At 42.3% G+C, this 18,728-nt stretch overlaps 1 protein-coding gene across 1 annotated transcript in view; it reads right to left on the reverse strand.

The window, feature by feature from the left end:
* Positions 1–9,266: 9,266 nt before the first annotated feature.
* Positions 9,267–18,728, reverse strand: part of IGSF9B (immunoglobulin superfamily member 9B) — an 80,015-nt gene continuing 70,553 nt past the window's right edge. Inside the window, exons 19-20 of the mRNA XM_070952319.1 lie at positions 10,397–10,503; positions 9,267–9,490 (exon numbers count right to left, since the gene is read on the reverse strand). Of these exons, the coding sequence (XP_070808420.1) occupies positions 9,267–9,490; positions 10,397–10,503 (331 nt within the window). The remainder of the gene's footprint in view (positions 9,491–10,396; positions 10,504–18,728) is intronic.

Genomic DNA, 18,728 nt, shown 5'->3' on the forward strand with positions numbered 1-18,728 from the left:
CCCCTTTCCTCAAAACAATCTAAACAGAACCTAGGACGTCATCACACTCCGTGGCATAATGAAGTTATGGATTCCGTAAGGTGAACACAGTCGTCATTTCCCTACTCCATGCACTCAGATCTGAAAGCTACTTGGAGTCTTCCAGAAATTTGGAAGTAGGAAAATTGGATTTGGGCCGACACTGCCGCTATTTTTCTTATCTCCTTCACTGACAACTCCATTTTGCCTGTCTGATGTTCACAGCTCAATGGGTTTAAAACTTCGCCGAACCAGCCCATTGGTCTAAAATAATCTTCTGCAGATCGTAGCGGTAAATCACAATGATCTTCAAGGACAGACTAACCCAGAAGGTCCTGTTCCCACCTCTGAGGGGGCTGTGTGCGTTTTTCAAAAAAAGATGAATTCCATTCTCCTGATCCCTTGCACGTCAATGTTTTCTGCAAATCCATCTAACTTCTTCTCTTGTCTTTTTCTTTGTATATAGCTATGTAGTTCCTATACGCATTCCTTTTCTTAAATAAAAATAACCCCTTTTTGAAATATCACACGCTCATTCGCACGTACATCCGTACAGACTTACATATTTTTTAAAAAAAAAAAACAGAACTGCCATGCTCAAGGCTGAAGTGTAGCAAATAAAAGCATTCACCCTAGCTTGATTTGGAATTGCCAGCTTCGATCCAAGAGGATGCAAAAACCTCAGGATCTTTAGCATACGGGCAAAAAGATGCCCCTGGTTTAGCTGTGCAGCACTTCTGAAAATGTACACATTTGGCTGATTAGTGAATAAAAGTATTTCCCTTGGAGGTGGGTGTGATTCACTTAGGAAAAAATCCGTATTGTTTCTGCAGGTGGATGAAAAAAAATTGAATTAACCCAGCACTGAAATGGCACCAAAGCAGAAAATCAAAACCAAAGAACTGAAATATCCCACTTTCTTCCCTTACATCTCTTCATTTAATTCAAGGGACGCTGAAGCCAAATGCAATTCGGTTCCAACAGCAAAATTAGCACATGAGCAAAATTCCCCTTCATTTTAGTGAAATTGCAATGTGTCCAGTGCACTTCAAAGGAAGAAAAGGGGCTGTCAGCTTTCTGTGACATTCGTTAATATGCAGCTGAACCCCCAAATCTTGGAAGACTATGAAGATAAGAAACTTAGCACAGGGGTAAAAGCTACTTGCCTTCCTTACCAGTTTGGAAGTGCATGTGCCACACGCATCACATGGGCATACAGATCCTCTGCGTATCCGCAAAACCACATGCGCAGAGGGTAAAAAACACATTACTTCCTGGTTAAAACCAGGAAGTAATGACACTCAGACGGGTGGGCGGAGCCTCGCACTGCCATCGCTACCGGTTCTCCAAACCACCGGCCACAATCGCTACCGGATCGCTGGATCCGGCCGGAACCGGGAGCATTTCACCCCTGACTTAGCACCTTAAAAACTCAAAATCCTCCTGGGCTTTAAAAGGGAAGCTGTAGCTCTCTAATGCAAATTTGAAATGAACGCAAATGTGTCCCGTGATGATGGCCTCTGCAGTTTTGAGATTGGGCAGTAAAAAAAAAATATATTAAAAATTAAAATGGGGATAAAAGCTGGCCAAATCATTAAGCCAGCGACGCTACTAACAGCTAGGCAAAAGTCTTCACTTTGGGATTTTAGCATTCTGCAAAGCTATTTCATCAGTTACAATCGCAAAGAGCTTTCCATATACTGTGACCACATGCACATCCAAGCAAAAGTCATCACACATCCAAGAACGTGTACCAGGATAGCACATGCAAACATTCAGCCTCACAAGCCTAACTTAGTGATTCTGAGATCGGTCAGAAGTCCGGAGGCCCCTCAATAACATCAGGTTAAGATTCTCCCAAAGTTGCCTTCAACTCCCTTTCAAGAACACAGCATGTTCTTGAGGGACAGGATGGTGAGGAACCTCAACGGGCTTGTCTCAACTGTCCTCTGCTCTTCACCCGTCGACTGCAAATATTCTCAAAAGAGTCCAGGGTTTTTCAGCCAATGGTGAGAAGCACTAGCTGATAAAAGTGAGAACAGAGGAGGAGAAGTACAAAACTGACTTGATTCTACACATAGGCCATGACGTGATCCCATAGAATCCATGTGCATCCCTTGGAACAGGTTTTTCTTCTCCATTCTGGTGCCCTTCAGATGTGATGGAGTTCGCCTCTACAACTCCTCAGTCAGCAGGGCCAAAGTTACTCCGACTATATACCTCATCACCTGCAGAACTCCATGTGAATATCACCAAAGTTCAAAATGTTTGAAAGCTCCTTTTTCTGACCTACCTTTCTTTTCCATTTACAGATTGCTTTTGAATTTTAAATTAGCAATTCACTTTAAAAAAAACAACAACAAACCTTAGTGGTTTTAATTCTGTAGAAACACACCCAGTGTATATCTGCAGTAAAACACAGAGGCATGTCGTTATAACTACTTGCCTCAAAAGATTGACTCCACTTTGATCGTCTTACTATATCTGTATTAGAAAACAATAATTATCAATGTCTAGCGGTGCTCTAAGCACACTATGCTAAGATAGGATTCATTTTAACCACATACAGCTGACTACAATATGCCATAAAGACCTAGTTAATACATGACACTGAGGAATAAACTATGGTTTACGAACTATATCGGCCAGCATTACACGACATTCTACTCCTAGACCACATCGTGGCTTTCCACAGAGTATCAGCCCATCTCTGGAAAGACTTATTATCATCATTTTGATAACTCTTTGCGTGGCTGGAGTGCCTTTTTCTAAGCCTGCACAGTTTGTAACTTAACTAACTCAACTTCTTCAGTGCATCATAAGAGATGAAAAGATGGGATTCTTGGTGCTCTCCGAATCTGGTGATTTGCTTTCAGACATTTCATTACCCAACTAGGTAATATCCTCAGTGTGAGGGAGGGTGGGGTTTGCTTCCTGTTGGCATGCAGGAGCTCGCCCTGCCCATTCTGATGAGGGTATGGTTGGTCCAAAGAGGTCTTCCTCCAAGGAGAAAAACATACCCCCACCAAAACAGGCAGGGCAAGTTACTACTTATGAACAGGGATCAAATCCCACACCCTCCTATCAATGATGATGTTCCCTTGTTGGGTAATGAAATAACTGCAGACAAATTACCAAGCTCAGAGACGACCAAGAACTCCAGTTTCAACCCTGAGCGATAAATATCCTCTTCTATTGGACGTTTGAAAGATGCTCAGCACACTTTATTGCATTTTTGCACTCCTCGTCAACAGGGGAAAAAGAAAAACATGAGGATTTGGGAGGCCATGGTACGTGGTCAGTGGATTATACTTGGCTTGACAAATATTGATAAGCCATTGAAATTTGGGGCATGGAATAATAATACAATTACATCGCCCTTTCCATTCTCAACTAATGAGAGAAGAAGTCTCGCTTAGAGACTAGAGTTAAACACATTCTCGCTGCCGGTGATTTGTATTTCTTTTCTTTCTTTCTTTTTTCATTTTATTTTCCTTGTTGGGCTTTCTATCCCAGGAGTTTAATCCTGGCATCCCCTCTTCCAATTTTTCATTCACTACCACAACCCTGTGAGGTAGGTTGGGCTAAAATGTCACTCAGTGAGCTTCCATAACCATGGCTGGACTTGAACCCACAATGTCTCGTTTCTAGGTCCAACTTCATTATCGTTGCACTGTGCTGGCATTTTTGTTGTTGTTTTGTTTTAGCCTTTAAAACTTTTCTAAAAGGTTTTAAAAAAAAGATATGCTACTGTTGATCCTCCTTTGGACTACACAAAATGGGCCCATCCAAACCTCTCTCTCTCCAGAATAAATAAATAAAAACAACAATATAAACTATCTCTAGCCTCATTACGGGGAAAACAAAAGTGGAAAACAAAGAAATATTCAACATCGCTTGGAAAGCTAGAAAAATAATAATGACACCTCACCCCCCCCCACAGATTCCACAGAAGGATTATGGGGGGAAAAAAGATTTGGGGCAAACCCAATCTGAATTATTTCTGAGGAGATTGGGATTTCTAAAATCCATTCAATTCAGAAAATTCAGTGGAATGGTTTCAGAGGCCACCAATTCTGAACTCCCTCTTTGATCTAAACTGACCACTTAATTCCAAAACCAAAAATCTAAAGCATTGGTGATCAAATAATTACAACAGGGATGGACAACTCTGGCCTCTTTATGACCTGTGAACTTCAACTCCCAAAATTCCTCAGCCAAAGACTGAGGAAAAGACAAGATTTAAAGTTGCCAAGGTTGGACATTCTTGCTTGAAAAGCTCAACACACATGCTAAAGTTACCCAAAATAATATTGAAATCCTGATATTTGTCATAGCTGATTTACCATTAGAATGATTAGTGGAATAGCCTCCAAGGTGCTCCAAAGGGGTTGAACAAGACCGAGTCCCTCCTAGGAGGTCCATGCTGCAGCTTGGCAAGTGGCAAATAACTGGGGTCACATATGCTGCTAAGGCATTGTTCCCTCAACCATGGTTTATTGAATAAACCATCACCAGCTGGGTTCCAGGACTCATTCTCTTCCGCTTCTCCTTCCACATCACCACAGAAGATTCACACAAGCAGAACATGAACAGCTGACAAAGACACTGGGCAGGCAGCCAATTGGGGGGCAGCCAATTGGAGGTTCTGGGTAAACATATGCATGAAGTCGTATTATTATAAAGCAAAGTCCTAGCTGAATAAACAAAGCTTGGCTAATTGAACTCTGGGTCCAAGAATCCAAAACTTAACTCACTGGAAGATAAGTCCACCAAAGTAGTCAAGAATTTTGTGAGCAAAACTCACAAAGCACTCAACAGCAAATATCCCATCGGATGAACACATACATGAAAATCAGTGTGGTACCATAATCAAAATCTGGAGTAGGAGTGGGTACAGCCAGATTCTAATCCTCCTCTAGGGATGGAAGACAGCTGGATGACTTAACAGAATCACAGAGTTGGAAGAGACTTTGAAGGTCTTCTAGTCTGACTCCCTGCTCAAGCAGGAAACCTCTATACCATTTCAGACAAATGGTTGTCCAATCTCTTCTTAAAAACTTCCAGTTTTGGAGCATTCACAACTTCTGGAGGCAAGTCGTTCCATTGATTAATTGTTCTAACTGTCAGGAAATGTCTCCTTCATTCTAGGTTGGTTCTCTCCTTGATTAGTTTCCATCCATTGCTTCTCTCCTGCCTTCAGTTGATTTGGAGAATAGGTTGACCCCCTCATCTTTGTGGTAGCCCCTTAGATATTGGAATGCTGCAATCATGTCAACCATAGTCCATCTTTTCATTAAACTAAATGAAACTCCAATTTCTGCAACCAGTCCCCTAATCATCTTCGTTGCTCTTCTATGTATTCTTTCTAGAGTCTCAACATCTTTTTTTATATCATGGCAAACAAAACTGGATGCAGTATTCCATATGACTTTTGGCCAGTCTCCTCCTCTCTTTCTTTCCTAGACTAGGAAGTTTAAAAAAAAAAAGCAGCTCTATTTATCAACCACACTTGGCCAACATGGCAGATCACAGTCCACAACCTTGAAGAGCCCTTCATCCTGCAGTGGATTGACTTAAGTCAATGGTTAACAATTATCTAATTATAGCCATTAATAATCCAAATTGTCAATTTTTAAAAAAAATGCTTTCATTATGGATGGAAACAGTGGTGGGATTCAAGTAATTTAACAACCGGTTCTCTGCCCTAATGAGTTCTTCCAACAACCAGTTTGCCAAACTGCTCAGAAAGTTAACAACTGGCTCTCCCGAAGTGGTGCGAACCGGCTGAATCCCACCAGTGGATGGAAATGCTGAGATATAGGCTGGGTAAGTGTTAAGTAGGCCTGGTAATGTATTAAGTAATACCAAGAAAGAGATTTCCATTCGTTTCAACCGCCTTACATCATCACATTCAAATCTACACTAGCCTACCCTTTTTTTTTTTTTAATGGAAGCTTGTGCAGGTGGCAAACCTGATGGCATAAAGTTGAAGAACACGCTCCAATAAGGAGATCAAGATGCTTGCTTCAAGTCAGTCCACAATGTATTGCTTTGGATAGCTTTAAAAAAGCCCCCCCGTGGTTTCTGTCTCGTCTCCTGGCAATGCCAATCTATCTGTTCAAATCACTATCCATTCCCCTCAGTAAGACTGCATTAGAAAGGAAGAAGGCTTCTGCCAATGACCTCCACGAAAGAGCAAAGGTATATCAGCCTTCTAAACTGATATGGATTTCACGCCAGTTCCATTGTCATAATCCTCCTTTTGCAACTGGTTGAAGTCAACCGATATTGTAGCCCTTCGGGTCAGTAGGCACTATTGCAATTGGCCGAGGGTAGAGATCTTCTTAAGAGAAGCCATCTTCTGTAGAAGATCGTATCAGAGGCTATCATAAATAAGCATGAAATCTGTCATTAAATCTGCACTCAGAAATGACTCTGTTTCTGGAGCTCTGCAGACTGTTTAGTCCTCTTTAGTCATTGATCTCGAAAAGCTAAGCAGGAGACATACTAACTTGATAATAGGACATCCCAGGGAGGGGGCTAGAGTGGGAATTTAAAAAAAAAAATATCCAGAAAGCAACACAAAATCCTTTCTGTATTTTTGTCAAGAAAACTAGATGGACATACCTAGCTTAGAACTTGACCTCTTCTTGAAGGAAACGTCATTATTTACTCCAAGCTGCCCAAGAAGCAAACCTAAATACTACATACAAGGAACACTTCAAAATAAATTTAATTTAAAAAGCTAGAAGATCTGGTTAGGTATTTTCAAAGCTATAGAAGCAATCTATGCACTGTTATACCTTATATCTTGTTAGATGGGTCCAAGCAACAATATGTAATCTACAAAACCTAGCACAGTCTCTTTGCCCCGTGTTTTGGGTTTATCATAGTTAAGAAGCGATACGGGGACTTATTTCTGGGGTTCACTATGTAGAAATTGACAGTAGTATCCCTAATCCTCATCACCTCCTGTCACTTGATTCTCTGAATAATCCTATCTGATTAAACCCAACTGAGCTAGTTTGGTGTTGATTGTAGAGAAACACTCAAAGATGTTTGCAAAATTCAATTTTTCACCGTCGTCCAGTGGTGGGTTGCCCCCGGTTCGCACCAGTTCTATAGAACCGGTAGTAAAACTGACGGGAGGCTCCGCCCCTCAACCCCGACGTTATCAAAATGCTTCTGCGCATGCACAGAAGAGCGGCGCGCGGCCCCATTGTGAACCGGTAGTAAAGGCAGGTAGAACCCACCCCTGCCGTCGTTGTCTCTAAATGTTTACTTCTACAAACCTAGAATAAGATTAATAAAAAGGAAGCATGATAAGGACCTGCCTTAAGACCGTGATGAGGAAGAGGAGAGGAACAAAACCAAAAATCAAAATCAGAAGGAAGAGGCATAGTGGTAGAAAGATATAGGGAATTTGGTTTCACTAGCTGCTACTTGAAAGAATTTCTGTATCCATCCTGGGAAGATTTTGTATTATTTCTGTTGTAAGATGCCCAGAGTCCCTTGGGAGTTGGGCAGCATAGAAATATGATTAATTAAATTAAATTAAATTAAAGATTAGATTATTTTCCAAACTTTCTTTTTCTGCTGCGTTTTTGCTACTCTTTTTTTTTTGTTTTCCATTTGGCTCAAATCTGAACTCACAGCAAGTCATCCGGCAGCATCTGAAGGCTACAGAATGAATTGCATTTCTTTTAGACTGCAAATGGGAATCCTTTCATTCTTTTTTTTTTTAAGCAGAAATCCTTTGCAAGTTTTTAAAAGTAGCTCTAACTTCCCTCTCCACTGAGCTCGTTCTGCACAGACAATTTACTTCGTCGAGAAAGATTTCCATATATTGTCCTCTAATCTTATATGCTAGCTTGGGCTCAGCCTCCTCATTCTTGTAAATGAACACACTGTGTTTGTTATTATTATTATGCAGTCAGGAAAAAAAAAAACCCAAAAACTGAACTGAAATGGGAGAAATCCTTGCTTAAACATAGACGAAAGAGTTTTAAAACCTCCTTATTTTCAGCAAAGCTAATGCAGTGATGCTTTATAGTGAAAAGACTAGCCTTTAAAAACAAAAAATTAAAAAAGGTGTACTACAGTACAGATACAAGCATAGCAAAATTAGCATCTTAAAAGAAGCCCATCTAAACCTAAAATTTGCCAGAAAGTACAATTTGGGCTGTCAATTTCCCTGGCCATTGAGACAAACAAACAAACAAACAAACTGCCATTTTCTTATTTAGTCTGATATAAAATGTCCTACGGGTTTTGTTTCCCCCACCCCAGTATAAATTAAGATTGAACTATGCAAATGTACAAGGCATACTGTAATCCTTGATCTTCACCCAAGAGATAAGAAAGTCAACTCTACGTTGTATTTTCATTCAGAATATTCAGACATCAAAGAGGTCTGACAGTTGAAACGAGCAGAATATTTTTTTTTGTTTGTTTGTTTTTTGCCCCCTTTGTGTGTTTGGATAATTTCTAATAACACACGAGTAAATAAAAACTAAGAAGTCGTAACGCTCATAAATCTCAGCTCAAAATCTCAGTAGTTTTGCTGCATCCAATAATATGCCAACCGACTCGCTCAACTAATACCGCATTTTCTTTCTCTAGTGAATTCTAAATAAACGCTACGCAAACGCACACCGTCCCTTGCTTCTATTGTTTCTTTTTCATATATACGAATACAGAAATATCTCATATATATGAATAAATAATATTGGGAGAAGCAGGTTTGTACAATTCGATCAGTCGTATTCCCCTTCCAGAAAGTATACAAGCTTGAAGCTACAGCAGAGAGCAGGTGGGTTGCCCAGTTCTGACCAAAAAGAGCTCCTAGCTCTTCATTGCCCATCTCTGCAAGAGATCCAGAGAAAGCTTGAAAAGAGGATGAAGAGGGTTAAATTGAGATATTTGCTTTTTGCCTTCCCACCAGTTTACTAGGATATCTCCTCTCCTTGTGGATTACATTACAGTAGAAGACTATGTAGGAGATGTAATTCGCTCCTCACAAAAGTCAAAGACTTCACCCTGGATTTGATCTTCTCACAGATCACGCCAGAGTCACACGTAACGTGTGATCATCACATCCCGTGTCACCGATCGGAGCCTGGATCCTGAAGGTCTAAGCCACACCAACCTGTGCTTCAATTTCTCCTTCCATGCATTTGACCACAGAGAGATCTAATCTGTTCTTCTCCTTATTTCCCTCTTTCTTCCCCCTGGCAGGTGCTAATCTAAAGTAAAGTCGCATGCCCACTAGAATCATCATGGTCTACGTTGTTTAGAATGGCTGTCTGGTCTTCAGGAATCTGACGGTGACAGAGGTCATCCTTCAGGGCGGAGAGGCGGGCAAAGGGATCCTGGCGAGAGTGTCTCTTCTTCTTCCGTAGACAGACAGCTTCGTCAGGCCACAGTACCTGAGAGTTAGGATGTTGTTGAACCTGGGAGGCAGAACCATCTGGAGAAGAAAGCAAAGAGGAAGGAGTGGGTCAATCTCCGGTACTAGTATTACGAGAGGACATTTAAGTCTTTGAAGTTCTCTCTTTAAGCCAACAAAAAGCAGGCCGGCATCACCGTAACTCAACGCACACACACACACACACACACACACACACACACACACAACCTAAGGTATCATCAAGGTGCAGGTATGAGAAGCTTGAGCTGTAGGAACGTCAACCAGGAAGGCATGGAAGTGATCTCGGTGAAGATGAAGATGATTTTCACACTCATACCAACATGGTGGGAAAAAAAGCAGCTCTAGCAATTGCAGCAAGATGGATAAGCCTTAAAGACATAATCAAGTAACAAAAAAACCAATAATTTAAAAGAGGAGGAACCAGGAAAAGTTATTGAGGAGCAGGGGTCAAAGGGAGGATGGACTATGAGAAGTGTGCATGAGAGGGTGGTTTTAAAGATACAACCCCCCTGGGATACAGCCCCCCTGGCTGTAGGGACTGAGGTTAGGAGAACTAGAAGCTAATTTTGGTCTAAGGCAGTTTTCTCCAGCCAACAATCGCTGGACAATCGCTGGACATCAAATGCTACAGCCAGCATGGCCATTTTGCTAAGAAATCTGGGACCTGAGATCTACACATCTACAAGGCACCCAGGATGCAGAAGGGTAGCCAAAGGAATGAGGCAAAACTCAAGGAGATGTTTCAGTTCTGAAGAACCAAGCTAGAGGGTCACCCAACAATCTCTACTCTGGGTTGTGCCCAAAACCACGTAGCCACGTTCAGGCCTCATAGAGAGACAGAAGCAATTCCCATTACAAGTCATTGACTTCAATGAGCATTGTGCCAGGTGGGGAAGGGGGCAGCGGGAGAGGCAGGGGAGCGAATCTGGTGTTCCTCGCACTCACTGCTTTGTTTTTTGGATTTCGACTTTTTTGGCTTCTTAATCCGTTGGTATTTCAGAGCTTCGAGCCTCTCAGGTGCGGCCGCGTTCCGGGTTGGTGATGGACGTCTTCTAGAAAGACAAAGCAGAAAGCGCCATCAGTGGCCCCCTGCCCTATTCTCTCTCTCGAGGGAGGGTCTCTCTGATGGCAAAGAGGGCATTTCAACCTCCACCTGGTCTGCCACAGGGAAGGAAAAGATGGTGACAAGCATAGCAGGGTGGATACCAAATCCACCCTATCATGTTCTCAACTGGAGGTGAACGTAGCATCTTACCTCCTTGGTTATTATTATTGTTTCCTCCATACCACCAGCCCTGCATTCCAAGGCAACCCCATCCATTGTGGCCCTTTCCTTTAGCTGGCAATCTTCATTGTCCTGTTCTTATCATCAGAACGATCGAACCAGGCAAAGGTTACAGAAAGGGCACTGGGCCTATCCAGTTCGTGGGAACGTGGGAGTCAACCTCTCCAAAATGGCTGAATTGTGGTTATAAAACACAAAAAGAATGAAAACAAAGCCCAATTAAGGCTGAGGGTCTGGGCCTGAACCATCTGCAGTGTTAAACAGAGGAAGAAGAAGAAGAAGAAGAAGAAAAGGAAGAAGGGTTAAAGTGGCAGTTTCTAGGCTGGTTTAAGGCACTTTTTTTTTGTTTTTGTTTTTGCTAGTTGCAAGAGTGAAAATCTTTCAGAAAAATCCACGTGGGGGTTGCAAGAGATTTTTAGAAGTCTACCAAGAACAGATGCATTCACAATAACACAACCTTTAAAAGGGAGGAGAGGGGGAAGGTTCTGTTGAGAGGAGACCCTTAAGATTGCCAATATATATATATATATATATTCTGAGGTTTTTGCGGGTGTTTGTATGTAGGTCTTTGGTTATTCGGGTTTTCTCCCGCGTAAAATTGGAGGTGTCTTGGCAACGTTTCTTAGCACGGCCACGAACACGAAGCCAAACAACAGCAACACAGCTCACCAGCTCAAATCCCCCTGCTACTTTGACTAACCCGAGCACAACCAAGCCCCCACCTAAACAGAACACACACCCATCCAATCAGAGCACAGCCAACCCCCCATCCAATCAGAGCACAGCCAAACCCCCAACCAATCAGAACACACCTCCGCCCAATCAGAACACAGCCAAGCTCCCACCCAATCAGTTCACACCCCCACTGGCAGTTAAAAGGAAGAAACAGCTGCGATCACACACATTGCTCCTAGAAGCACGAAGCCGAGAACACCAGCCTGAAGATGACGAATGAGACTTCGTCGAAACGTTGCCAAGAAACCTTCAATTTTACGCGGGAGAAAACCCGAATAACCAAAGACCTACATACAAACACCCGTGACAACCTCAGAATATATATATATATATATATGCAGTGGTTAGCCATACTCATGTCATACATCACCATACATGGTTCAAAGAAAGCTCTAACCAAGTTAACTTCAAAGATTAGGCTGCACACATCAGATCCTCCAGACAAGTATAGTTTATGCAGTAAAGTGTGCCTACAAACAACTGCATTTTCACACTTCAACCCCATTTATGGGCAATCACAACTTAAGGCCCAGTTGATGGGTTTGCCGTAGGCAACATACCACTGGATCAATGTCACTATAGCACAAGTTATCTAGAAACTGCAGCACCAGCCCAGTCCATCTGCCGCCAGTTATCTTCTGCATTACAAACAAGATTTATTTATTTGTTTGTTTATTTGGTTTCTCAACACACCCTATGCACAATCTATTATTGACACTCAGGCTGTAAGTCCTTGTTCTTCTGCCACAATATGGCTCCTATTTACCCAGCCCTTTGGGCCAGAGTTTGATGAGTTGAAAAATAGTGGAGAAGATTGGTCCAAAACCAAGAATCATCATCTCCATTTAAAGACCCCATAATCCCTTGCGGGGTGGAGTCTGGGCAACTGAATGGAGCTAGCAGAGTGTTTTAATGGCCAGATGCCCTTCCTGTCACCAGTGCGGAGTTTCGTTCAGCAGATATATTCTCAGTGTGTCCAGAAAGAGAAATATCAGCTTCTACCTAGGATCGAACTCACAGCCTCCTGATTGGCAATGTCACTATGTTAAATGTTTGCCAGCTGAGCTTCCATTCTGAGCAGTACGGTAGTTTGTCAGGGAACTTATCTGTTGTAGAGATAAGACTGGTCTTGTGAGACATTGGACTACTGCACATGTCTACATTCTTTTTTTTTTCTAACTTCCTTTGTCCGTTTGTGTGATAAGACTGCCGGTAAGATGTAGTTAGCTAGTTTGTTTTACTTTTATAATAAAATGTTTCTTAGAATACATTTGGGTTTTCTTTCTTTGAGAGTATACACCATGGAAAACAAGATCCATTCACCTCTAATTAATTACAGTTTCCCCAGGGGGGGAACAAGGCTGATTCACGCTTCGACAGGCAAGAGCTCCACCTCTAGGCCACTGCACCACCCCGTTCAAAACCAAGAATGACACGAACAATTGTGGTTTGTGGTAATTCTTCCAAGATGAATTCTTTATTGTTTCACACCCACAGACAAAATCTTGCCGGACTGAGGACTCTATTATTTGTATCTACAATATACTCTGGGAACTATTAGGAGGAGGCTGTCTTCACCTTCTTTCTCTCACACTAATATCTGGACTGAGTTGCCTCTTACTTCTTTGAAATACACCCTCTTCCTCTTGGGGATCCACCTCCTCACTTCATTCCATCACAAAGATGGAATAAATGTTCTTCCAATTACAATAGAACCACAGTTAGCCAAAGAAGAAATTGATCCAATGAATCTTCCCCAATATCCTTGCCCGGGTTTAGGAAAAGAGAGTAGATCTTATGTATAAAAGTGTGGAGGTAGTATAGCCAGGATTCTTAGAATTTAAATCTCTGAGATTTCCTGGAGGATAGTTGATGTCCCAAAATATCAGAGGAGAACATATGATTTTCCAGAGTCGTGGTGACACAGTGGTTAGAATGCAGTACTGCAGCCAATTCTGCTGACTGCAGACTGCCAGCATTTTGGCAGTTTGAGTTTCACTGGCTCAAGGCTGACTCAGCCTTCCATTCTTCCGAGGACACTAAAATGAGGACCCAGATTGTTGGGGGCAAGAGGCTGACTCTGTAAACCACTTAGAGAACGCTGTAAAGCACTGTGAAGCAATATATAAGTCTAAGTGATATTCCTTCCTTCCTTCCTTCCTTCCTTCCTTCCTTCCTTCCTTCCTTCCTTCCTTCCTTCCTTCCTTCCTCCGTCCCTTCCCTTCCCTTCCCAGTGGTTAGAAGGCAGTATTGCAGGCTAACTCTGCCCACAGCCAGGAGTTTGATCCTGACCAGTTTAAGGTTGACTCAGCCTTCCATCTTTCTGAGGTGGGTAAAATGAGGACCCAGATTGTTGGGGGGCAAGAGGCTGACTCTGTAAACCTCTTAGAATGAGAAGATAGGAGATTTCAGACCTGTTATTTTAATGTCTATATTGGGCAAAGTCCTTGATCAGATTATAAGCAATAAGTGGAGTGGTACCTCACTACTCATTCTTAATTGATTCCAGGAGGTGTGATGAGTACCAAAAACTATGAGTACCAAACAATTTTTTTCCCCACAAGGAATAATGTAGTAAGTTGCAAGGCAGCCAATACTGGCAAGTTGTAGCTTCTGTGTTGAGTACCAAACAAACGATGAGTCCCAATGCACTGAGTACCAAATTCAATAATTTTCATAGCAGTTGTATGCCAACGTAGCACTCTACTGTGCTTGAATAGGCACGCTGCAATTAACAGGATATTTGTTCATTAATTGTCCAAACAAACCTTTTAATTGTCCAAATTAATTTTCTTTCCTCCTATTTTTTTTTTTTTTTTTTTGGTCTTTTAATTATCCTGTAATCCCTTACATTGGGGTGGAGTTGGGGCAATTGAATGGAGCTGAGTCTTTACTGGCCGGATGCCCTTCCTGTCACCAATGCAGAGTACATAGCAGATATATACTGCTATGACAGAAATAACTGCTGGTATCTAGGATTCAACTCACAGCCTCCTGATTGTGAGGCAAGAGCTCCGCCTCTAGGCCACTGCTCAATTTTCTTTCCTCTTATGCCACTTACTAATTTAGTAGATCAGGGGAACGCCATTGATACACTATAACTGGGTGTTAACAGAATGCCTCATGATTTTTTTTTTTAAAAAAATGATAAAATATACGCTAAATAATACTACTATTAGATGGACTCATAGTTGGCTGAACCTTCACAGAACCTTCAAAAACTGCTCAGTTGTGGCTACAGATCAGCAGAGTTCTGAAACCTTGGCAACTTTAAGGCTTGTGGGCTTTAATTTTCCCAGCATGGCTGGCTGGGGAATTTCGGGAGTTGAAGTCCATAGGTCTTAAAATGGCCAAGATTGAACACCCTTGCCTTACAGACAAATATCAACTGAAATGCCAGAAGATTCTGCCCTGGGCCAGTAGTGGGATTCAGCCAGTTCGGGCCGGTTTGGGTGAACCGATAGTTAAATTGATGGCTGGCTCTGCCCCGCCCCTCTCCGCCCCTTTCAGGAGTCCCCACATGCCCCATTTTGGCTCCCAGGTAACTGCAGGGAGGCCTCCTAGGCCCAAAATGGGGTGTGGGGTGTGGCTCCCCACACACACACACGGCCCGTTTTCACTCCCAGGAGGCTGCAGAGAAGCCTACTAGGCCCAAAATGGGGTATGGGGAGTGGTGTGTTTTTGCTCCCGGGGGGGTTCAGGAGGCCGAGTGCTGCCTGTCACGTCCCTTGGCCACACCTACCATGGACACGCCCACCCAGACGGTCATCAGGGCAGAGAACCAGTTGTTAAATTATTTGAATCCCAGCACTGCCCTGACCCCAGTGTTGTCCAAAATTTTTATCAACGACTAGAACAAAGAAGGGAAGTTAGGAAGATTTTAAGAAGTTAGGAAATTCTTAAGAAATCGGCAAGTGAGACAATGTGCCTCTGGATGAAAATAAGGCAATTTGAAAAGATCCAGATAGGCTTGAGCAGCAGAGTGAAATGAAGAGGATAGAAGACAAGAAAAATTCTGCATTTAGGGTGGGGGGGGGAACCCTGAGCTAATTAAACGTAATACTACATCAAGATCAACAAGAGAGACAGATTAATAACTGACATTTTCTAAGAGATGGTTTAGATAGCCAGCTATCAAGAGCGAGATGAGAGCAGAAGAGAGAGATTTAATTCAATTTTGTAGCCCTTCTGATTCTGCAAAGATGCCTCAAAAATTCAAAGATGTCTCCCTGTTCATTGTGAAACAATCAATCAAATAATCAAGAAAATGGCCTTTGGCCAGAGGATGATAAAAGGAACCGAAAGCTCATGTATTACCTGCCCTCTCTTAACATTAGATAATAAAAGTCATCCAAGCCACTAATTGAAAATGGTTTCCTAAGAAGGTTTCAAAAAGGTACTATTTTTTTCATATATGAATGCCTCATATTGTAGAGGAAAGAACAAGTACTCGAAATAGAGGCAATTAAATAAGAGTGCCTATCAGATATCGCTTTTGCACAGGGCACCATGTCCAATCAAACAGAATCACAGCAAAACCTAACAACGTAAAGGGTATCTTCCAGTGGAATTATCAAATACTCAGTTTTGCAATACAGGTAAAGGTAAAGGTTCCCCTCACACATATGTGCTAGTCGTTCCCGACTCTAGGGGACGGTGCTCATCTCCGTTTCAAAGCCGAAGAGCCAGCGCTGTCCGAAGACATCTCCGTGGTCATGTGGCCAGCATGACTAAACACCAAAGGCGCACGGAACGCTGTTCCCTTCCCACCAAAGGTGGTCCCTATTTTTCTACTTGCATTTTTTACCTGCTTTCGAACTGCTAGGTTGGCACAAGCTGGGGCAAGTAACAGGAGCTCACCCCATTACGCGGCGCTAGGGATTCGAACCGCTGAACTGCCGAGCTTTCGATCAACAAGCTCAGCGTCTTAGCCACTCAGCTACCACATCCTTTTGAGGTTTGCAATATGTTCGGTCTATTGCTCTATAGTTCCCAAACAAAATAAAATGATGGGACAGAATTTGCATCCAGTTTTGGTCACCGTGATATATATAAAAAAAGATGTTGAGACTCTAGAAAGAGTGAAGAGAAGAGCAACAAAGATGATTAGGGGACTGGAGGGTGAAATATACGAAAAATGGTTGCAGGAATTAGGTATGTCTAGTTTAATGAAAAGAAGGACCAGGGGTGACATGATAACAGTCTTCCAAACTCTACGGGGCTGCCACAAAGAAGAGGGAGTCAACCTATTCTCCAAATCATCTGAAAGCAGGACTAGAATCGATGAATGGAAACTAATCAAGGAAAGAACCAACCTAGCACTAAAGAGAAATTTCTTGACAATTAGAACAATTAATCACTGAAACGACTTGCCTCCAGAAGTTATGGATGCTCCAATACTGGAAGTTTTTAAGAAGAGATTGGATAACCATTTGTCTGAAGTGGTGTAGGGTTTCCTGCCCTTCCAATTCTGTTATTCTGTTAACTATATAATTTAAAAAATCTCAGAATAAAAACAGTGAATCTTCCATTTAACAGATCTCTCTGTGAGTGGACTTCATATGCAATGAATGAACTGCCATATTATGCATACATACAGCATATAAATCACATGAGTAAAATCCTATTTGGAGGAAAAAGAGACTTGGGTTTAAAACAACTGTTCCCCTCATTAATACAGTTAATTGATTAATCTATGCCTTGGACAAGGGAATGCAAAGCTTTTTCCATCATTTCAATTTAGCACCATTGCTTCTCTGGAAAAAAAAGAAAAGAAACTGTATATCAGGATATTTATCCCGCAGATAAGTAAATTACTTTTTGCAGGACACTGACTTCCAAACAGATAAATCATTTTTTTACAAAGGGCAAGATTTTCTTACCCGATTCACAATAGGTTGGCTCTCGTGTTATAGCGACTATAAATTTTGTTTATAGTTGCCATCTGAAAGACATACCTAAGACATATACTATATATCTCCAAGAAAATTTCCTGAACAATGAAAATATAAAAGGACAGTGCTGCATCATATCAAAACAGTAAAAGCAACACAAATAAAAACATTGTTGGAAATACATAGCCAACATAAATATTCAATAATTGTTTGCCATTCTCTTCCTTTTGCAATAGTTGCGGGTTTCCGGTGGCTACGTTGTGAATTTCTTTGGTATTGCTTCTCTTCTTCTGCTACTGATGTAATGTTAAAATCTTTCCTTATTTCCTAGATCAGGGGTGTCAAACTCAAGGCCAACGGACTTCATCCCAGCCCACTCCATCCCTGCGTGCGTGCATGGATGTACACAGGAGGTGGCAGGAAAGGCGGGGCATAGAGGCGAGAGGCCAGGCGAAGAGGTGAAGAGGCTGGGTGGGGCGAGGCCAACAAGCTGCAGCTGTTGTCAGGCAGACTGAAGCATAGCAGTCAGTCTCTTCGCCTGGCCTCTTCACTTGGCCTCACCCCGCGGTGGCACTGGCAGCAGCCTTGAGGAGGAGGTAAGCGGACGCCCCCTCGGGGAAGTGGAGCTGGGCTGGGCTATGGGATCCCGGTGCTCGAGGGATGGACCGTCCCGAGTCAGCCACGCCCAGTGAGCAGCGTCAAGCTGGCCATGCCCACCCAGTCGGCCATGGCCACCCCCAAGGTCAACCACAGTCCTGATGCGGCCCTCAATGAAATCTAGTTTGACACCCCTGTCCTAGATGGTTCCTACTAAGTTCTTGTTTAGAACCCTTTCACTATGCTTGAGTGACACATCTGAAGACAATACTGTTTCTCCCGATAATAAGGAACGACAAAGGAAAGTAGGCCAATCGTAAAACGCATTTGCATTTGCATCGCGAATATTTGTCTTCTCCCTTGTTAGTATCACAACACTTCAATTACACCCAGGTCTTGGTGTGTTCTAACCTCACTCGTTCTGTCTTTGAACCTCAAGTTTTCCTGGGAGGAAACAAAGGAGTCACAATGTTTAAACGCTCTCAAAAATCCACTGAAATTAAACAAGTTTTCAAGAGAAGGAGAGAAAAAAGGGGAAGCTGCATTACCACAATGCAATTAAACGTAAGGCTGGTCATGTAAGAAATGTCTTTCTGGGGGAAATTAAAAAAATTAAACACTTTGTAGAACAGAATTTCTGTTTCCAACATCTTCTAGCAAATGCTATTGAAAAATCCCAAGAGAACTTGGAGGTGACAGTAATGTCTGTGGGTCCCTAGCAGTGGAGGATTTCAAAAAAAATTTTTACTACAATCCAGAATCATCC

Source organism: Pituophis catenifer, unplaced genomic scaffold, assembly GCF_029215685.1.
Source record: "Pituophis catenifer annectens isolate HBS135680 unplaced genomic scaffold, rPitCat1.0.hap2 SCAF_12, whole genome shotgun sequence".
NCBI lineage: Eukaryota > Metazoa > Chordata > Lepidosauria > Squamata > Colubridae > Pituophis > Pituophis catenifer.